The 18040-nt window shown below is 39.1% G+C and overlaps 1 protein-coding gene across 2 annotated transcripts in view; it reads left to right on the top strand.

The window, feature by feature from the left end:
* LOC113112549 (adenosine kinase-like) overlaps positions 1 to 18040 on the top strand; it is a 66921-nt gene that overhangs the window by 23804 nt on the left and 25077 nt on the right. For both annotated transcript variants that reach the window (XM_026278221.1, XM_026278222.1), the window contains exon 4: positions 7841 to 7919. In XM_026278221.1, the coding sequence (XP_026134006.1) occupies positions 7841 to 7919 (79 nt within the window). The remainder of the gene's footprint in view (positions 1 to 7840; positions 7920 to 18040) is intronic.

Genomic DNA, 18040 nt, shown 5'->3' with positions numbered 1-18040 from the left:
CTGACGTTCCTCACTGTGCCCCCTCTTTTTATAAGTGAACATTTGGTGCTCACAGGATAAAAAAAAAGTGAAAAAAAAATCTGGTCCTCTTGCTTCACTTAAATTAAATGGTTTGCTGTGTTTAAGATCCATCATTGATCCTGTGGGTTATATTTGTTAGGGACTTCATAGCTACATACCATATGGATTAGATTTTTTTTTATTTTTATTTTTTTATAAAGTTACCATACTTAAAGATTATATATAGGTGTGTATATGTGTATATATTTGTGTATATATAAGTATCATCAAAGTTTTTCACTAATTCCATTCAAAAAGTGAAACTTCTAAATTATATACATTCATTACAAACAGACTGATTATTTCAAATGTTTATTTCTTTTAATTTTGATGTTATAATTGACAACTAAGGAAAATCCCAAATTCAGTGTCTCAGAAAATTTGAATATTGTGAAAAGGTTCAATATTGAAGACACCTGGTGCCACACTATAATCAGCTAATTAACTCAAAACACCTGCAAAGGCCTTTAAATGGTCTCTCAGTCTAGTTCTGTAAGCTACACAATCATGGGGAAGACTGCTGACTTGACAGTTGTCCAAAAGATGACCATTGGCACTTTGCACAAGGAGGGCAAGACACAAAAGATCATTGCAGAAGAGGCTGGTTGTTCACAGATCTCTGTGTCCAAGCACATTAAAAGAGAGGCGAAGGGAAGGAAAATAAGTTGTAGAAAAAATTGTACAAACAATAGGGATAACCGCACCCTGGAGAGGATTCTGAAACAAAACCCAATCTAAAATGTGGGGGAGATTCACAACAGATGGACTGCAGCTGGAGTCAGTGCTTCAAGAACCACTACGTACAGATGTATGGAAGACATGGGTTTCAGCTGTCGTATTCCTTATGTCAGGCCACTCTTGAAAGCTACAGTCGGTAACTTTTGATGCTCTAGCGGTTAATAAACAGAACTGCTTGCGTCTTGCAGAAGAACATCGTTGCCGGAACTACTTCTCTCTGTTTATGTCTATGAAGAATCACAAAGGTACTGGGTTACTCCGCTGCGGTACCCCCGAAGCAATCTTAAATAGTCAGAATATAAACACTTATTATAGGTGCACCCTAGTGATTCAGGACAAGCTAAAAACACGGTTTGTAAAATGGATTCATGGTGTACTCTCTTATTATTATATACATTTTTCTACATTTTTAACAACAAACAAAGTTATGGGCCGCAGCTCTGATTGGTTGTTTCTTAACGGGAGCGATGTATTTCTGCAAATGGCAATAGGACCACTGGGAGGAGCCAGAGGAGCTTTTTTTTTTTTTTTTTTTTTTTTTTTTTTTTTTTTTTTTTAAACAGATTATCGGTCTCATATTCTACTGTCAGGACATAATGACAGGTTTAACAAATATGTAAAAAAAATATTTTTACAGAAGTTACCTACTGCAGCTTTGAACAGCAGACAGCGTCAGAAGCATCTCACTTCAAAAAGGACAGGACTGCTGCGGAGTATTCCAAAGTTATGTTCTCTGATGAAAGTAAATTTTGCATTTCCTTTGGATATCAGGGTCTCAGAGTCTGGAGGAAGAGAGGAGAGGCACACAATCCACGTTGCTTGAGGTCCAATGTAAAGTTTCCACAGTCAGTGATGGTTTGCGGTGCCATGTCATCTGCTGGTGTTGGTTCACTGTATTTTCTGAGGTCAAAGGTCAACGCAGCCGTATACCAGGAAGTTTTAGAGAACTTCATGCTTCCTGCTGCTGACCCGCTTTATGGAGATGCAGATTTAATTTCCAACAGGACTTGCCTGACCTTAACCACATAGAAAATCTATGGGGTATTATGAAGAGGAAGATGCGATATACCAGACCCAACAATGCAGAAGAGCTGAAGGCCACTATCAGAGCAACCTGAGCAGTGCCATAGACTGATCGACTTCATGCCACGCCGCATTTCTACAGTAATTCAGGCAAAAGGAGCTTTGTGTGTGTATATATATATGTGTGTGTGTGTGGCGTGTGTGCGTTTTAACTTTAGATTCATTTTAGTTGTTAATATATGTGCAAAATTCATTTTCATTCATGTTTTAGTTCTGATTATCACTGTTAAAAATTATAAAAATATATTGCCCACATTGTGTTTTAATATTTGTTTTAAAATTTACTAGCTAATGGTGGTTTATCAATGTGTCAATTAGTTTTTTGTTTTTTTTTAGGCTTGACATAAAAATTTATTAACACAAAATTGTTTGTATATATAAGGCAAGGTACCGGATATATTGAGAACTTCTATTATAACATTCTCCCGTTGGCGCAACAGCTGTGTCTGACTTTAAACCCATTTCTGTCCGTAGATTCACACCACCTCCCACTGTACCACTTACTCCCTTTGTCACCGCTCTACAGCCGCCCAATTTACATTTCTGAAATAAAAGGCTTCTCACAATTGATTGTGTTTTCCACAATCTGACTGGAGTGCTGCTTTGATGTTGTTCGTGGAGTGCCTAGACACAAGACTGTGTAGAGTCGTGTTTGCCTGTGGCCACTGATGAACAGTCCCTGCTTCTCCCCACAGGCTCGCTGTTTGTTTGTGCGAATTGCCTATGTAGCCACATCAGCTGCTTCCAGTCGAGCTACTATACAGTAAATAAAACCGCCGTCAATATTGAGTATCGGTGCTTGTGCTTCTTGCTGTGAGGTAGACTGCTTTTTTCCTTTGCTGAGGTAGTAAACAGTTCTGAATAGCACCTTTTTCAATAAATAATGCTCCCATGTATGCTCCTTGCCTCTCTTAGTATCTTATTGTTAGTTTTCTAAATCTATATGTGCTCAGTTTTTCTCTGAGGGACGTGTGTGTGTGTGTGTGTGTGTGTGTGTGTGTGTGTGTGCGTGCCTTCTGTAACCCTACACTAAGGTGCTGTGGCAAATCTCCCATCCAGAGTTTTTCTTCTGATCCATTTCAGGCCATAACTAAGATGTGTTCTCCAGTGAAGCACTGGACAAAAAGTGCAAGAGTTCTTCCTTGTGTGAATGTGTGTAAATGGTGATGTGTGTGTGTGTGTGTATGCTCGTGGTTTGACTTTCTTAGCTCAGTCCCACGCACTGTGGTCAGAATGGTTAGTAATTTTTTTCTGAAGGCCGAGGAAGTGTGTATATTGTTCCCACGCTATGAAGAGTTCAGGGTCCCGTGCTGCAGACAGGGGGCGCTGATGGGCTCTTCACTTAGCCCTGACCTGGGCTGCACAGGAATGTTGGAAAAACGCTTTTATTGTTATGACCTGATACTAAGATGTTTGTAAACAGACGGAATGGTTAAGTAAACTTCAGTGAACTTTGCCATGTGAAACAGAAATCTCCATTTGGTTCTCTTCTTTCTAATGCTTAATATTTTATTAGCTTTTTCCACTATTTCTGATACACCAAACGTAGTTCATTACAAACATGTATTTTCTTTTTACCGTGAAACACAACATGAGATGTTAAGCAAAATGTTTTAGTGTGTCTTTTCATAACAATGAAAGTAGATAGTGATTTATAATGGCTCCAAAATGTCCTACAAAAAAAAAAGTGGCACATATAAACCTTGCTCCATATTTCAAGTTAGTCTGCAGTGATATGATAACTTTCTGTGAAGTACATTCACATAATACAATTTTATAACAAGACATGCAAGAACCAACTGTGATGCTTTTTTTAAAATAATTATTTGAACAGAAATACAATTTAATGGGGTCATATGATGCAATTTCAAGTTTTCCTTTTTCTTTGTAGTGTTAGGTAAGGTACCTAAAGTTACAAAAACTAAAGTCTTAAACCCAAGATGTTCTTTATAAAAGTTAAGACTTTTCCACACCTTCCTAAAATGCCTCGTTCAAACACACCCCCATGTCTATGTGACGATGTGGGAAGATTTGCATAACGCCGCCCAAATGTTCACACATAGAAAGAAGGCGCAATTTTATTCTCGCTGTTGCCATGGGCACCATGTTCTGGAGATGCCGTTTCGTTGTGAAAGCGAAACCACTTTGATTGGCCTTTCAAAAGAAGACACGACTAGAAATCAGTGGTTTAGTTGTATTTACAACACCGTTCCAGAACAGTAAACCCAAATATTCAGTTTGGGCTGTTTGGACTTTTTCCTGATCCTGGCAGAGAATACTACAATGCTGGCTGTTCTGACTCACAGTCTACAAGCATGTTTACATATTTAAAGGATTTACCACTGATGATTCAAATGCGAGTTTTGAGCAGTGTAGCACTACAAGAGTAGCACTTGTTGTTTGTCCTCCTCAGATCACAAATGCAGACATTGTTTTATGTTTATGCAATGCAATGTATAAAAAGACAGTAATAAGTCATTATAATCCATAATTATGTCCCCACTGGATGCAACAAATGCCTTGTTTGTAATAGGTTTTTATTGTTTTGTCTTGTTGCTGTTGTTCTGGCTGGGACACACATCATGGTTTGTTAAAGGACGTAACATTCCCATCACATGCTTGAGGCATTCAGCCAATCACAATGCACTGGATAGCTGGCCAATCGGAGCACAGCTTGCTTTTCAGAACGATGAGCTTTGTAAAAAAAAAAAAAAAAAAATGACGTTGTTTTTAGAAAGGCGGGGCATAGAGGAGCAAACAATAATGTACAAACAGGGCTCTGAACCGGTTCAAGGAACTAAAACGAAAACCGGAAACGAACAAAACTTTGACAGGAACAGAACCAGAAACCAAAACTGCCTGAAATGTCTGCTCAGCTGTGAACTCATTATAGGCAAGTCTCAATGGCAATGCACCTCCTTAGAGTTTACTACTGAAGCTTCTTGAGTTTTTTTTTTTATTTTTTTTTAATGCAGCAAACATTTTTAAATCCCTTTAAAAATACTTTAATGTCTTTAAAGTGTTGCTAGATTTTTTTAGTTTTTGTAGCCTACATTTGGCCCAAATCTAGAAAAGATGAGGCTGTATTGGCTGTGACTAAGCGCGGGTTATTGGCTTACATTAGATCTCTATTTTTTCCTTTTCTTTTGACTAAAGGAAACGTTACTTATTATATTATATTATTATTATTATTATTAGGCAAATTATAGGCAAAGAATATCGTTTTAAAAAAAAAAACCGTTATTAACTGGTATTTCTTCCACCCGAACTGGTTTTGAAATGGTAATAATATCAGAGGAACGCAAGAACGGAAACGTTAAAAAAATCGATTCTGCTCTGAGTGATCAGATTAATTCATTTTTTTTTTTAATAACCTTAAACTGCATAAGTTCTTTTAATTAAACCAAATACATAAAATATATTTTTTTTAGCAACAACATATGATCCCTTTAAATAACTGTTCTAGTATGTTGATATGCTGATCATTTAACATTTCTTATGATTATCAATTTTGAAAACAGCTGTGCTGCTTAATAGTTGTATGGAAACTGTAATACTTTTTTTCCCCAAGATTCTTTGGTGAATGATAAGTTCAACATTTTTATTTGAAGATCTCCAATGGTGAATTTTTTTTTTTTCTCTAATGACTAGTATTTTGTTCTGTTATCCACTCAAAGCTATTGTGTACAGTACAAAATTTATGAAGTCGTATTGATGACATCTCTTCTATAAAATTAAAGAACCTAAAACATCACAGATCAACTTGGACTTTCTGTCTTAAGCCAGTAAGTAAATCGGAATGCCATGTACCGTATTTTCCGGACTATAAGTCACACTTTTTTTCATAGTTTAGCTGGTCCTGCGACTTTTATAGTCAGGTGCGACTTTTCAAAATTAATTTGACATGAACCAAGAGAAATGAACCAAGAGAAAACATTACCATCTAAAGCCGCGAGAGGGCGCTCAAGCTGCTCAGTGCTCCTGTAGAATCTCACTGAAATCATAGAGCACCCTCTTGCGGCTGTAGACGGTAATGTTTCTCTTGGTTCTAAATAAATGCAACTTATGCAACTTTTTTTTCCTCATCATGACGTATTTTTGGACTGATGCGACTTATATTCAGTTGTGACTTATAGTCCGAAAAATACGGTAGGTGATTTAAGACAATTTAAATATTTAGGTAAATGGTCCCTTTAAGAGGCATTTCTCACAGGCACACACGAGGAAGACGCATGTGATTATGCTCTCAGGAGGTGTCACTCCACTGTTTACAAATGCTTCAAAAGGCTGAAGACAAGCTGGAGTGAGAAACTGGTACATTTGTTGTTGGGCAGCATCTTTAAGAGCCTCTACATGCCAGCCATCTCCAGCCTGAGCCTTTTGTTGCCAAGCATGCAGAGCTCCTGTTGCTAAAGGAAGTACTTAAATGCGTAGTTATGCGAGACCCCCACCCCTCGCTGAAATCGGCCCCCTGCTGCTTCTTCCTGCTCCTTGGCTGGATATGAAGTGTTGCTTGTTGGGCTTTTCCCCTCTGACAGTGTCACAAGAGCAGTGACAGATCCGTGGGAGAGCTGACCGACTCCCCAGAGAAAGTGCTGGGAGCCAGCGGTGGCCCATTCAGTGCCCGAAGGCCACTCTCTTCTAATGGAACATAAGCTTTTCATGAGACATTGTGCAGTGCTGTTTTTATGCGCTTGTGTCTCTGTGGGCTCTGAGTTCATGAGAACACAAATTGTGTCATTGAGAGCCACACCTATTTAAGGTTACCACCTTTTCTAGTATGTGTGAAAGCTTCAACTAGACCTTTTTAATGAAAGTGATTCCAGCCAGATAAAAATGCTTCATTTATTTTTGTTTTATTGATTACTGATTATTAATGGCTAGCTCTTTTGGTGTGTTCACACCAAACGTGAAGCGAATATGCCCATCACGTCCCTCGCTCTAAATTTCTCGCAGGATGTTTTTCACGTCCCTCGTGGTATGTCTTTATTCGTGCACGTGAGGTGAAAAACATCCCACGAATATAACCTTGGTGAGGATATTGCCCTTGCTCTTCCAAGCCTTTCAAATGGAGGTAAGCATGTGTTTGTTGTCAACCGTTCAGAAGACGTGAAATAAAGTGTGCATATAAAACATCCCTCACATGGCTCCGGGGGGTGAGTGAAAGCCCCCTGTAGCAAATCCATGTGTTTTTGTAAGATAAATATCATGATTTCAAACGTAATAAACACTTTTTTTCCCCCCTCTATTTCAATTGTGACATTCTTTTGGCGCAGAGAAGAGTCCCACTTCCCTTAGCAACAGCTGCCACTTGATTCACTCCATGAAAATATTGTTTAATATCAGTGTAACAGTGTTTGTCATTTCAGAATGTCAGCTGGTTTTTGAATACCGGATGAATATTAGCTTCAGACATGGCGGTTGTGTGGAGAGGAGCTAGGGGTGTGTGTGGTTTTATGCTTGTGTTTGGACTGCAGAGGCCATGGTAGGTCACGTCCTTCAGTGAATCAGACTGTTTGCATGCTGTTAAAATCTGTTGCACAGACAGGTTTGTGGTGGATTCTTTTCTCTGCAATAATTTCCAGACATGGGCCCAGGTTGTTTTTTGTATTATGTGGGTCTTTTGTGTGTGCACGTGTGTATGTGTGCTCATGTCACACACTGAGAGATGCTTTCAGAAGTACAGTTCATGCACACTTTCTCAGAAATCTCACTGCCCTGCGGCACAAGGCTTCAAGTCCTCCATTTCCTGTTTACAGTGTCTGAGGTTTCCTGTTCTCGATGCATCTCCATTGGGTGATCCTGTGATTGTACTCTGGACAAGGCCGGTGTTAAAAATAAAACACCCTTGTTTCAGTGGCATCAAAAGTCTAACCATATAGGTCTATTGCTTGTAATTATATGTGTGCAAGCATAAAGCTCTTTTTTATGTGATCTTTTTCTCTCTTCTCTCTCTTAGGTTCGAAGAGTTAGTCAAGAAATTCAAGGTTGAATATCACGCTGGAGGTGCCACTCAGAACTCTGTAAAAGTCGCACAGGTTGGTGTTCAAAGCCGTAGCCAGTATTTAATGCATGCAGTGCTAGCAATGACAGGGCCATGAGTTACTAGGGTATGCAGCAATGGATAAAATGTATAGCTTGAATGCAATGCAAGTTGATATGGATAGAAACACCTGCCAAATGCATCATACATATCTCCCTCAGATGGACTGGAGGTTTTATACTTCCTCTGTGGTCTAAAGTGCTCAACTAGGATGTCTGTAAAAACCACAAAAAAAAAAAAAAAAAATTGCTAACGTATTTCATTTAAGAAGTTTAGTGCACAAGAAATGTACCATAAAACCATCTTGTTTTTGTGAGAATAATGTCAGGGGTGAGACTTGTACACAGTAATTCTTATACAGCTTAACTGTTAAGAACATGGTGCATGCAGTATATTTATCTTTTTTGGGTCCAATTTTACTCCAGTTTTACAGGTTTATATTTGTGACATCAGACACAGCAAGATTTAGAGTTGGATGCATCTCCCTGATTTATAGCCCAAACGAGAGACTGTTATGTTAAGATCTTTTCAGCCCTTGACATTAGCTGGCCTAGAACACATTCATTCTTGAGTTAGGTGTTTCCAGAAAGTCTAAATATTGTTTTTCTGGGTATTCCCAAGACATGATGCTTCATGTCTGAGTGGGATATTTTATTTGTGTGATTATATTTTAAGGCCAACAACAGAAATAATCTTAAGTCCCTGATGGTCCAGTAGGGTGCTGTCACAGCAGAGGATGAGATCTGCTCAGATGGCCTTGTTGCCCTCAGGGCCCAACTATACAGAGTTTGATTCCTCCAGCAAATGTCCAGTACTGCTGTGTACTTTTGCAGGTGGCTGCAGACATCAACGTTTTTAAGACCTCAAATAGAGGCGTTATTTAGATATATATCATCGAAACAGACCCATGGAATTTTCTGATGATCTCCAGATGATGCACTGCATTCAGATCTACAGATGCATTAGGCTGCAGAGACTGTCACACTCATTGCATCTGTCACCATGAAATGCAGACCTTGGTGTGTGATGAGGTAAGACTGTGGATAATCATTTGGGAAAGTGCCAGTGCAAGCAAATGTGATTTCATTACTTTAGTGTCTGACTCCTTGTGTTGTCTGGCACATTTGTTATGACCCGAATACAGCCCGAAAGGACATGGAGAAATGAATCTTAATTTAAGTCTTTCTTTTTCTACTGTGTTATTTTGCTTAACAGGATTTGCTGTAAACATACTTGCGAGGATGCAGCTCTTCAACTGCCGTCGCAGATAACATAGTTGGGGCGGTTAAACTTGTGCCCATTTGAAGCGGCGGTAGTTAAGAAGGCTCCTAGTGATATGTGGGTTGTTAAGCAGTGGTTTGATCAGACAGCTCTTCAAAGCCTGTTCGCGTAAGAAGGCGATGCTTGATGCGGAACCAGGACTCTGAGATTAACACATGGCAGCACCTGGAACGCCAGGAGCAATGCAACCTGTGTGTCAGTGCTGCGGAAAACGAGAGCTTTCAAACGCAATGACATGGGCTGCCTTGTGTGTGTACATCAAAGCGTCCATGTGGAGATGAGGTGCTCCAATCGGAGGCTGCTCTCAGCCTCGGGCACTGCTCGGAAGTCGTGGAGGAGGATGTTCCACTCCCAGTACCTGACCAAGATAGGTAGACCATTTACACAAGGACAACTAGTCACTGGAGAGGCAGAGCTATCTGAAATCAAACCGATCTGCTTTTTTTTTTTTTTTTTTTTGCTAACTTATTCCCTCTCCTTTCTCATCCTTCCATTTGTGCGCTTCAGAGAAACACACAGCAAAAACAGATTCCCCAAAGAGTCTTTCTTAAAGATCCAGTCACTCACAGTTCACTCACTCACCTTCATGTGTGACTTGCTTTCTTCTGTGGAATACAAAAGTTGTAAAAAATGGGACCGTCAAATTTCAAAATGACAAGAATACATGAATTGTGCACTATATTTAAAGTCTTTTAAAGCCATTTGATATCTTTTTGTAAGAAATAGACTAAAATTGTCATTGAAAAAGTTCACTTAAAACTCCGGCTTAGATCTCCTTCATAACTGTTGAGGAGTCAAGTAGAGATATCTGATTTGTGAATGAAGCATTTTATTTTATTAAGATCTTATCCATTAATAATTTGATTCACTTTGTTAAAGTTTTTGAACGACTCAGTCATTATTTTGAATGAGAACCTTTTAATGAATTGGTTGATTCAGTTTACGGAATCATTCTCAGTGATTCATGCACACACCAGACTGATCTGGTTTTACAACTTACCTTTTCATCTAATGGCTTTGTAAAATATTGAAATGAAAATTTAAATATTACATTTATGATGCTCTTTGTAGTTTGAAAGCTCTAGTACCCGTTCCTTGTAATCATATGGAAAGAGCAACAAGCATATTCTTTAGAATTTCTCTTTTTGTGTTGCACAGAAGAAAGTAAGTAATATGGGTTTGGAACAGCATAAAGTTGAATAAGTGATGTCAGAATATTTATGTCTGGACAATCCCTTTAAGACATTTAATTCTGTTACTGCATACATTCCTCGTTCTTGTATAGGACGTCAATATAAATCTATTAATGGTTCAGCTCTAAGCCTACCCGGATGGTTCTTTTGAAGTGTCTGAATTGGTAAGTTTGTGCAGGAGACATATAGGCTTAGTCTAACAGGCACCACTCTGCCCCACAGGATTTTCACAGTTGAAAATTCTCACCTGCAGAAAGTAATGATCTCCCATTCTCTTTATATAGCACTGCAAAGAGAACGCACCAGCGCTGCTCTACAGCCCCAGACATCAAAGCCAGGGCAGAGAATCACACTCTCCTCCACTGTATATACAGTGTTCCCCAAGCATTCTTCAGCACTGTGATCCAATGCTCTGCTCTGTTACATGTGCACCCCTGGTGTGGCCCCTTGAGCAACGGAGAGTTTGAGAGGGGAAGAGGCTGACACTTACTAACAGAGAGCAATTGTTAGGTGCTGCCCCCATTGGGAGGTTAAATTACTCCTCTAGAGCTCGATAGGCCTTCGGCTTTGAACAGTTGCCACTTCTGAGCACATGCATATTGTCGCAGGAAGATATTGAGTCTTAATAAGGTTGATTATCTAAAAAATTTTAAAAACAACTTCTAAAATCATAAGTGTAATGCAATTGGTGTTTCATATTAAAGGGTTCACCTAGAAATAAAAAATGTCATAATTTGCTTACCCTCATGTCATTCCAAAGCTAAATTACTTTCTTTATTCTTTTGAACACAAAAGTAAAAATATCTGTCTTAATTTTTTTGTCCATACAATAGAATTCATTATTCACCAATACTGTTTGGTTACCACCATTCTTAAGAAATATCTCCTTTTGGTTTTGTAGAGAAAAGTCCATTCAGGATTGGACTGACATGAGGGTGAACAAATCATGACAATTTTCATTTTTGGGTGAACAAAAGCAAGCAAGCAAAAGGATATCTTTGCTACTGCAATCTTTCTTTCCTCAGCTTCTTATGTTTTCCTTTTTTCCATTTGTCGCTGGCCCATGGTGCCTTCACAGATTCTTTTTCAAAGTGGTGAGGGGGCCCAACCTTGGACTCAAACTGGACTCTTTTATTGGAAACACATGTGCACTCTGTAGTTGGAACTCTTCTGTGAAGAAAATCACTTAACTCTCTTCAGCACTCAAAGGCCTTTCCCAGTTCATATTTTTTTGCATGGAAACTTAAATTGGGGAAAAGTTGGTGCCTAGAACCAGACATCAGACTAGAAGACGAAACATTCCATGACCTCATGTTTGACTTAACAGACTTCTTTACTTTCCTTTGAAAAAAAGTCTCTTGTGTGTCCATCTGACCTTTCTCGATAAAGAGTTAATATATATATATTTTTGTCTTTCATGGAAGTGCTAGTCTCAGTGGAAAGAGGAGGAAAATGGCAAATGTTACACGTGTATCAAACTTGGCAATGGGAAACGTTTGACGAAAGGACATTTTAGTGCAGAAGAAAGGAAAGTTTTGAAAGCTCTCAAGACTCCATGAGATTAACAAGACACATACCAGGGAACACTAAACTCTCCATGCTGAATGGCCGTAACATCTGTGTCCGATATTCACAATGTAGAGAATGAAAGTAGAAAAACTTCTCAATACCTCCCTTTATGCGATTGAGGATTTAGATACATGCAAGTTTAAAATCCTCCTCATTGTTCTGGATTTCTGCAGAGGGAATTTTTCATGTACTTTGAGCACAGGGAGGTTGTCTGATTAATGATCGCTAAATACCTGCAGGTTTTGGAGATGATGTGCAGTGAGAAGCTGAAAACAGCCCCATCATTAAGCATGCTCCTCTGTTTCTCGACAGAAGGTTAATTGAATGTTAACATTCAAAAGCGCCAGCTTCTCAGACAACTGCGCTGCCAAGAACCGTTTATTTCCTTCCTGAGTGTATGAAGGGTCACAGACAATTAAGCACCCTGCAAAGGAAAAGCCTAACAGACTCACCTTGTGCATTCCTGGAGAGCAGTGGACTGGCATCCATTTCCGTTTTGCACAGGAAGCGGAGCATTTCTCGTGAGACCAGAACAACTTACACAGGTTACACCCAAATGCTGAGGGAGAGCTTTAGCAGAATTCTTGTGAAATCGCACCTTTTCTTTTCCTTCCACCCAAAGGTTGTTTACTAGAAGTGTGTAGGGGTGGATACTCTAGACTACTAGGCTGTCTGTAGCTGGAGCACATGGGCTGTGTCTCAGCTAATATTTCACCATTTGTGCCTCATAGGGAGTTGGAGAGCGGAGTAGATCATAACAGCTCTAATCTACGGTTTGATCAGTCCACCGGCCTCCCAGCATGGGCTCCCAATTCTCTTTGAGCGCTCTCGTTTATCAGAGTGCTCTCGTCTTATCTCAAGACCTCATAGTCTAAAAGAGCAGGTGATACACTGTTCATAGGCTTGTGCTTTATTTATCTGACCTATAAATCCATTCAATATGGTTGGTCTCTAAAAGAAAAAAACACTTGCTACAGGCAGTATATACTTATGCAGATTGGATTTATTTATTATTATAATGTGCTTATTATTATAAGTGGATGGTAATCACAGCTAAAACATACAATAAACCAAATAAAAATAAACAAACACAAATTAAACCCTGTGACTCGTGACAATACATTGATAAATACACAAAACCATCAGTCTGTGCAAGAAACTGAACTGTATTTATAGAATTTTTACTTCTGATTCATGCAGTGTCCGAACTGCTTAAACTCTCCTGAGTGCTGCTCAGCAGAAGGCCTTGAGGCGTAGTCTTCTTCTTGCTTGATCACAGACTTATAAATGCATTACTGCCACCTATCACTCAAATGGACCATTGATATTCGATCTACAATTTCAATTAGGAGTGTCAATGGTCCTCTTGAGAAATAGGTGGCGGTAATGCACTTATAAGTCTGCACTCAGGAGGATGTGCTTAGGAGAGTTCAAACAGTTTGGATATTTTGTGAACCAGAGGTTAAAAAAAAAAAACCTATATAAATACTGTTCAGTTTCTTGCACAGACTGATCGTTTTGTGTCTTTATGCATCAATGCATTCCAAGATGGCGTCGCTGTCCAGGTCGCTCCACTAAGATTCAGCTTTTCCGTCTCAGGAATACATTGCACTTTCAATTTTTAAAATCGAAAACATTTATGTTACACGATATAGCATGGTGGTGTTACAAAGGCAGCAGAGATGAGTCAAGCCCTGGGACATTGTGGAAAGGTCAAAGTGAGTGGCACATGCATAGTCACCATGTGTATTTATAGATGCAGGCGTTCAGATGTGACAAATGGTGATGAACACGGAACTCTTAGATCCTTCCAGCACTTAGTGTTACGTGACATGGTGAAGGTGACGCTTCCCCCGCATTATGAATAATGATTAACTGCAGGCAACTACCAAGGAGGGCTTGGTGGGGAGAGATATAAATAGACTGTCTTTTCTTCATTCTCTTGCTATCACACTAAAGAAGGGCCTCAGACTGTAGGAGGAAGCAATGAGACGTGGGATATGGCAGGAAAGGATATTTTCTCACTGTTACAAACAAAGCCATACTGTGCGTGAGCATTTGCATATATACACACCCACCCACAAAAACATGTTCAGAATATAGTTAACCTTTCACAAGCACGTGGTCTTGGTATCAATGAAAAACATATGTTTAGTTTGTGTGAGAAATGGCATTGAGCAACTGTCTCGCTAATGCATTGCAGAGTGATGAATATTGTTAATCAGTGTTTATAATGTATAGTTATTATATGAAGATCTCACTCGGCACTAAATTGACTATAAAGCTGAGGCTTGTGGTTTATGGTTTACTACAGCATCCTGCTATGTTGGCAAAAATGAATAAATTAAGCTTGAAAATGCTATTGGAGTTATGTGATATAACACATTTTCCAGTAACTCTAAAGTAGAACCAAAAGTGTTTTTCTTTTAGTTATTATATAATTAGTAATAATACAAAATGGTTGGATAACACATCAAGTGATTCAATCTCTCTCTCGCTCTCTCTCTCTCGCGCTCTCTCTCTCTCTCTCATATGTGTGTGTACATACATAGATACATACATACATGTATATACATACATATACATATACATATACTTAGCTGCTAAATTCTGTTTGGAATTTGGTAAAAAAATCACTTTAAAAGAAATGTAGTGTAATATATGGGAAGTATTTGTATAAAGTATTATTATAAAAAGTATTGGGTTCATGTGTAAAATATATTCTAAAACTGTAAAACATTTTTAAAAGTGAAATTAATTAATGGATTCAATGTTCCATTCAAATTCTCTTTAAAACCTATACCCAAAAAGAAAGCTTTATGTGAAGAACAGACTTCATTTACTTGTCGTTTAAATCCTCATTCACTATAAATTTTGATGTTCATCCTAGATCTACTTGTCAACATTCATCATAGAAGTAGTGATGCGTTTTGTGAGCATAGGTTGAGTAAGAAATGACGAAATGTTTATTTTGGTAAAACTATCCCTTTAAGGACACCCCTACACATACCACCGGTTGGAGATAGAATATTGTAAATAAAAATATAAACATGCCTGGTGCTTAAAGATCTTTGTATTGTTTAAATGACAGATTTATTAACTAAATCCAATAGGGTTGGATGTAAAACTAGATCCTGTTTTTCCTCAACATGAGCTTTTGAAGAATCAGTCAGTGGATTTAGTCAATTGCTTTACTGGTGGTGTGGTTGTAATTCTCACCGCTCCCTGAATTAAATTGACTGCAGCTTTCTCAGGTCTTAATTAAAGCACTCATTCATTCAGTACTAAACCGTGCGGTTCAGTGTGTGGTTACACAATCAGCTCCATATCATGTACCTACATATAAAATCAATGTCTTGACTAAACCACCGATAATATGCGGGATACAGTTTACAAGCTGTGGGCTGTATGGATTTCCATATTGGTTAATTAACTCTTGCAGGGCTGTCATTAGCTGGCGGGGGTTTTACAGTGTGGGTAGCGCCTCGTAAGTAAGCTTGTTGATTAATGTTATGTACTCCAGGGAGGCATTGGAGATTCATTTGAGACACAAGCATCTGAACGACATATGGACATAAACTGTGTGTTTAGGGGCCTGAGGGTGAAATACGAAACTCTTTCCCCATTCTCGCGCACACACGCAAACAAACGCACTCGAACTCTGTGTACTTTGCGGCCTCTCTTATTTTTGGCACAATTATTCATTGCAATCTAAATTGCTACAGATCTCTTTGAGGACGAAGCTTATAGAAAGCTCAGCCTGGTCTTGTCTGTCCTTTAACCCCGGCCTGTTCTGGAGGATAAGGCGCTTTTTAGCCATCCGTTCAATATTCATGACACGGCACCTTGCTGAACACTGGGCCCCCAGTCCGTCTCATAACTGGAGCAGTAACAAAGCTGTTCATTTGGCATCAGCACCGGCTCCTGATATAGAACAGGCAGAGCTCTTGCTTGGTGCTTCTCTCTCAGCAAATCCTGTTGTCAGTGTTGTTTTTCCCTTCGTCCGAACTTAGGACTCTGTCCAGGAAATTAGTCACTTCCTTCTAGTTTATTTGTCTATAATGGAGCACAACATCAGTGTCCTTTTTTTGATGAACATCTGAAAAGTGAAGTAGTGTTACCCCCCCTGCATCATTATGGCTAAATTAAGACTGATTTATGTGCCCATTGGTACAATTACTGTACTGTGGATTTCGGCAACTGTACTGATAAAGAAAAGTAGCACGTCAGACTTCCCAGATCCATCCCAAATCCCCTTACGTCATGTGAAAGATCTCGGGCAGTAGCACAAATGCTAGCTGGACTACATGAAAAGACGCTTTGGCCTTTTTAGCTTCGGTGTGTTCCCTGCCAGTCCCGGATTCGCTCTCCTGTTTATGTTTGCTCTGCTGGAGTCTTAATGCAGTCCTGAGGAAGCCTCCAGATAAAAATCAATGACAGATGTGACCAGGAGAAAGAACAGCTATTACATGGAAAGTCATCTTTTAGGGTCATCATCCTCTTTTCCCTAGTTGTCCTCTGTCTTACTGACTTTTACCTGCTTTCTCTTTTTAATCTTTCATAGATGTTTTCTCCAGGGAGGCAGTTCATTTATAAAAAAATAAATAAAAGTTTGAGGAAAATAATAAATGGTACAAAAATAAAAGAACAAAGTGTCTTGAGGTCTTTTAAGCTTGTTGCCTTCTGAGGTGGCAGCAGCGAAATACTGGCAGTCTGCACAAATGGGTTGCTGGAAAACTGTTGGAAATGGCCTCTGTTAACAACCCAATGGATAGGTAAACAACTCACTCACTCAGAAATCATCACAAGCTGAAATTTCATGAAATCAGTAATCTGAGTGATTCAGGTTGACACCTGTGGTGTTCATGACTAATGCAGGGTTCTTGGAAAACCTGGAAATATCAGGGAATTTCAATATTATGGTTTCCAGGCCTGGGAAAGGAAAGTGAATAAAATTTTGTTGTTGAATATAAATTGTTCTAGTTATGCTCAGCTCTGAAATATTTAGTTTTTGAGAAACTGAGTGTAATCACTGTGCATTTACAAATGATTAAAAAAAAAAATCCTCATCCACTTACCACGAACAACAAAAGTAATTTGCTGCTTATTAATAATAATTGATAGTTAGTTAGGTAGTTTTTAAGTTTGGGTATGTAATATAGTCATGCAGACAGCTGGAGCAGAGCAGAATAAACAGGTTATATAAATTTTAGATGACGAACACATCCTTTTATCTGGTAGTGTCAGTACTAGTCTTTTCGTGTTCTGTTTCTCTTCCCAAAATGACAGCGTTGGAGGAGTATATAGAGGAGATGGAGAGTCTAAGTGTTGAGTGACTGTGAAAAATGAATGGGGGGAAATGACAGGAGCCTGGTGACACACAGCAGGTGACAGACAAGACACTAACATTCTGCTTCGTACCATTGCATGCTTGCTCAAGCTCCCTGCAGAGCTGCAGCCTGCCTTACTGCGCTGGGCTTTTGGATGCTTGCGCTCATAGGATGCCACTAAACCAGAAAAGTCTTCCAAATGGTGTGGAATCGAAATCTTTCCACTCTCCTTCCAGCCAGAACATTTTGTTTTTCTGTTCTGAAGTCGTGATCTATAAAATGTCCTTTCTGTTCTTTCACACTGAGCGATGTCAGGAATATTTGGGTCATTAAGAAGTGCTGGAATTTGAACATCTTTCATATCCTAAATGCTTTGCTTCCTCCTTTGAGGGCTTGACTCGATTTCGTAGGGTAGTTTGCAGATAGCTTCCACCGATGCCAGGTCATAAACCTTTAGTGGCATTAAAGTTTTTGTCACATTCCAAGAGAATGGAGATGTTAAAGTCAGACTCGTAACTACATCTCAGCCTGTGCTGATTAAATGTACTGATTCATGTCTTTTCTATCCCATTGTCTATAAATTTTGTAGTGTCGAAGTGTGCTGTTGGGCTTCGTTCTACTGGGTATTTAAGCGCGGTGATGGATGAGGTTAGGTAAAGCTTATGTTATGTGCCGTCATGCACAATATTTTTAACAACTGAACAATAGAAACCCAATCCTTAAGCTTGTTTCCAGATATGATT

Source organism: Carassius auratus, chromosome 13 (assembly GCF_003368295.1).
Source record: "Carassius auratus strain Wakin chromosome 13, ASM336829v1, whole genome shotgun sequence".
NCBI classification, from domain to species: Eukaryota; Metazoa; Chordata; class Actinopteri; order Cypriniformes; family Cyprinidae; genus Carassius; species Carassius auratus.
This window is presented reverse-complemented; position numbering and strand designations above follow the sequence as displayed.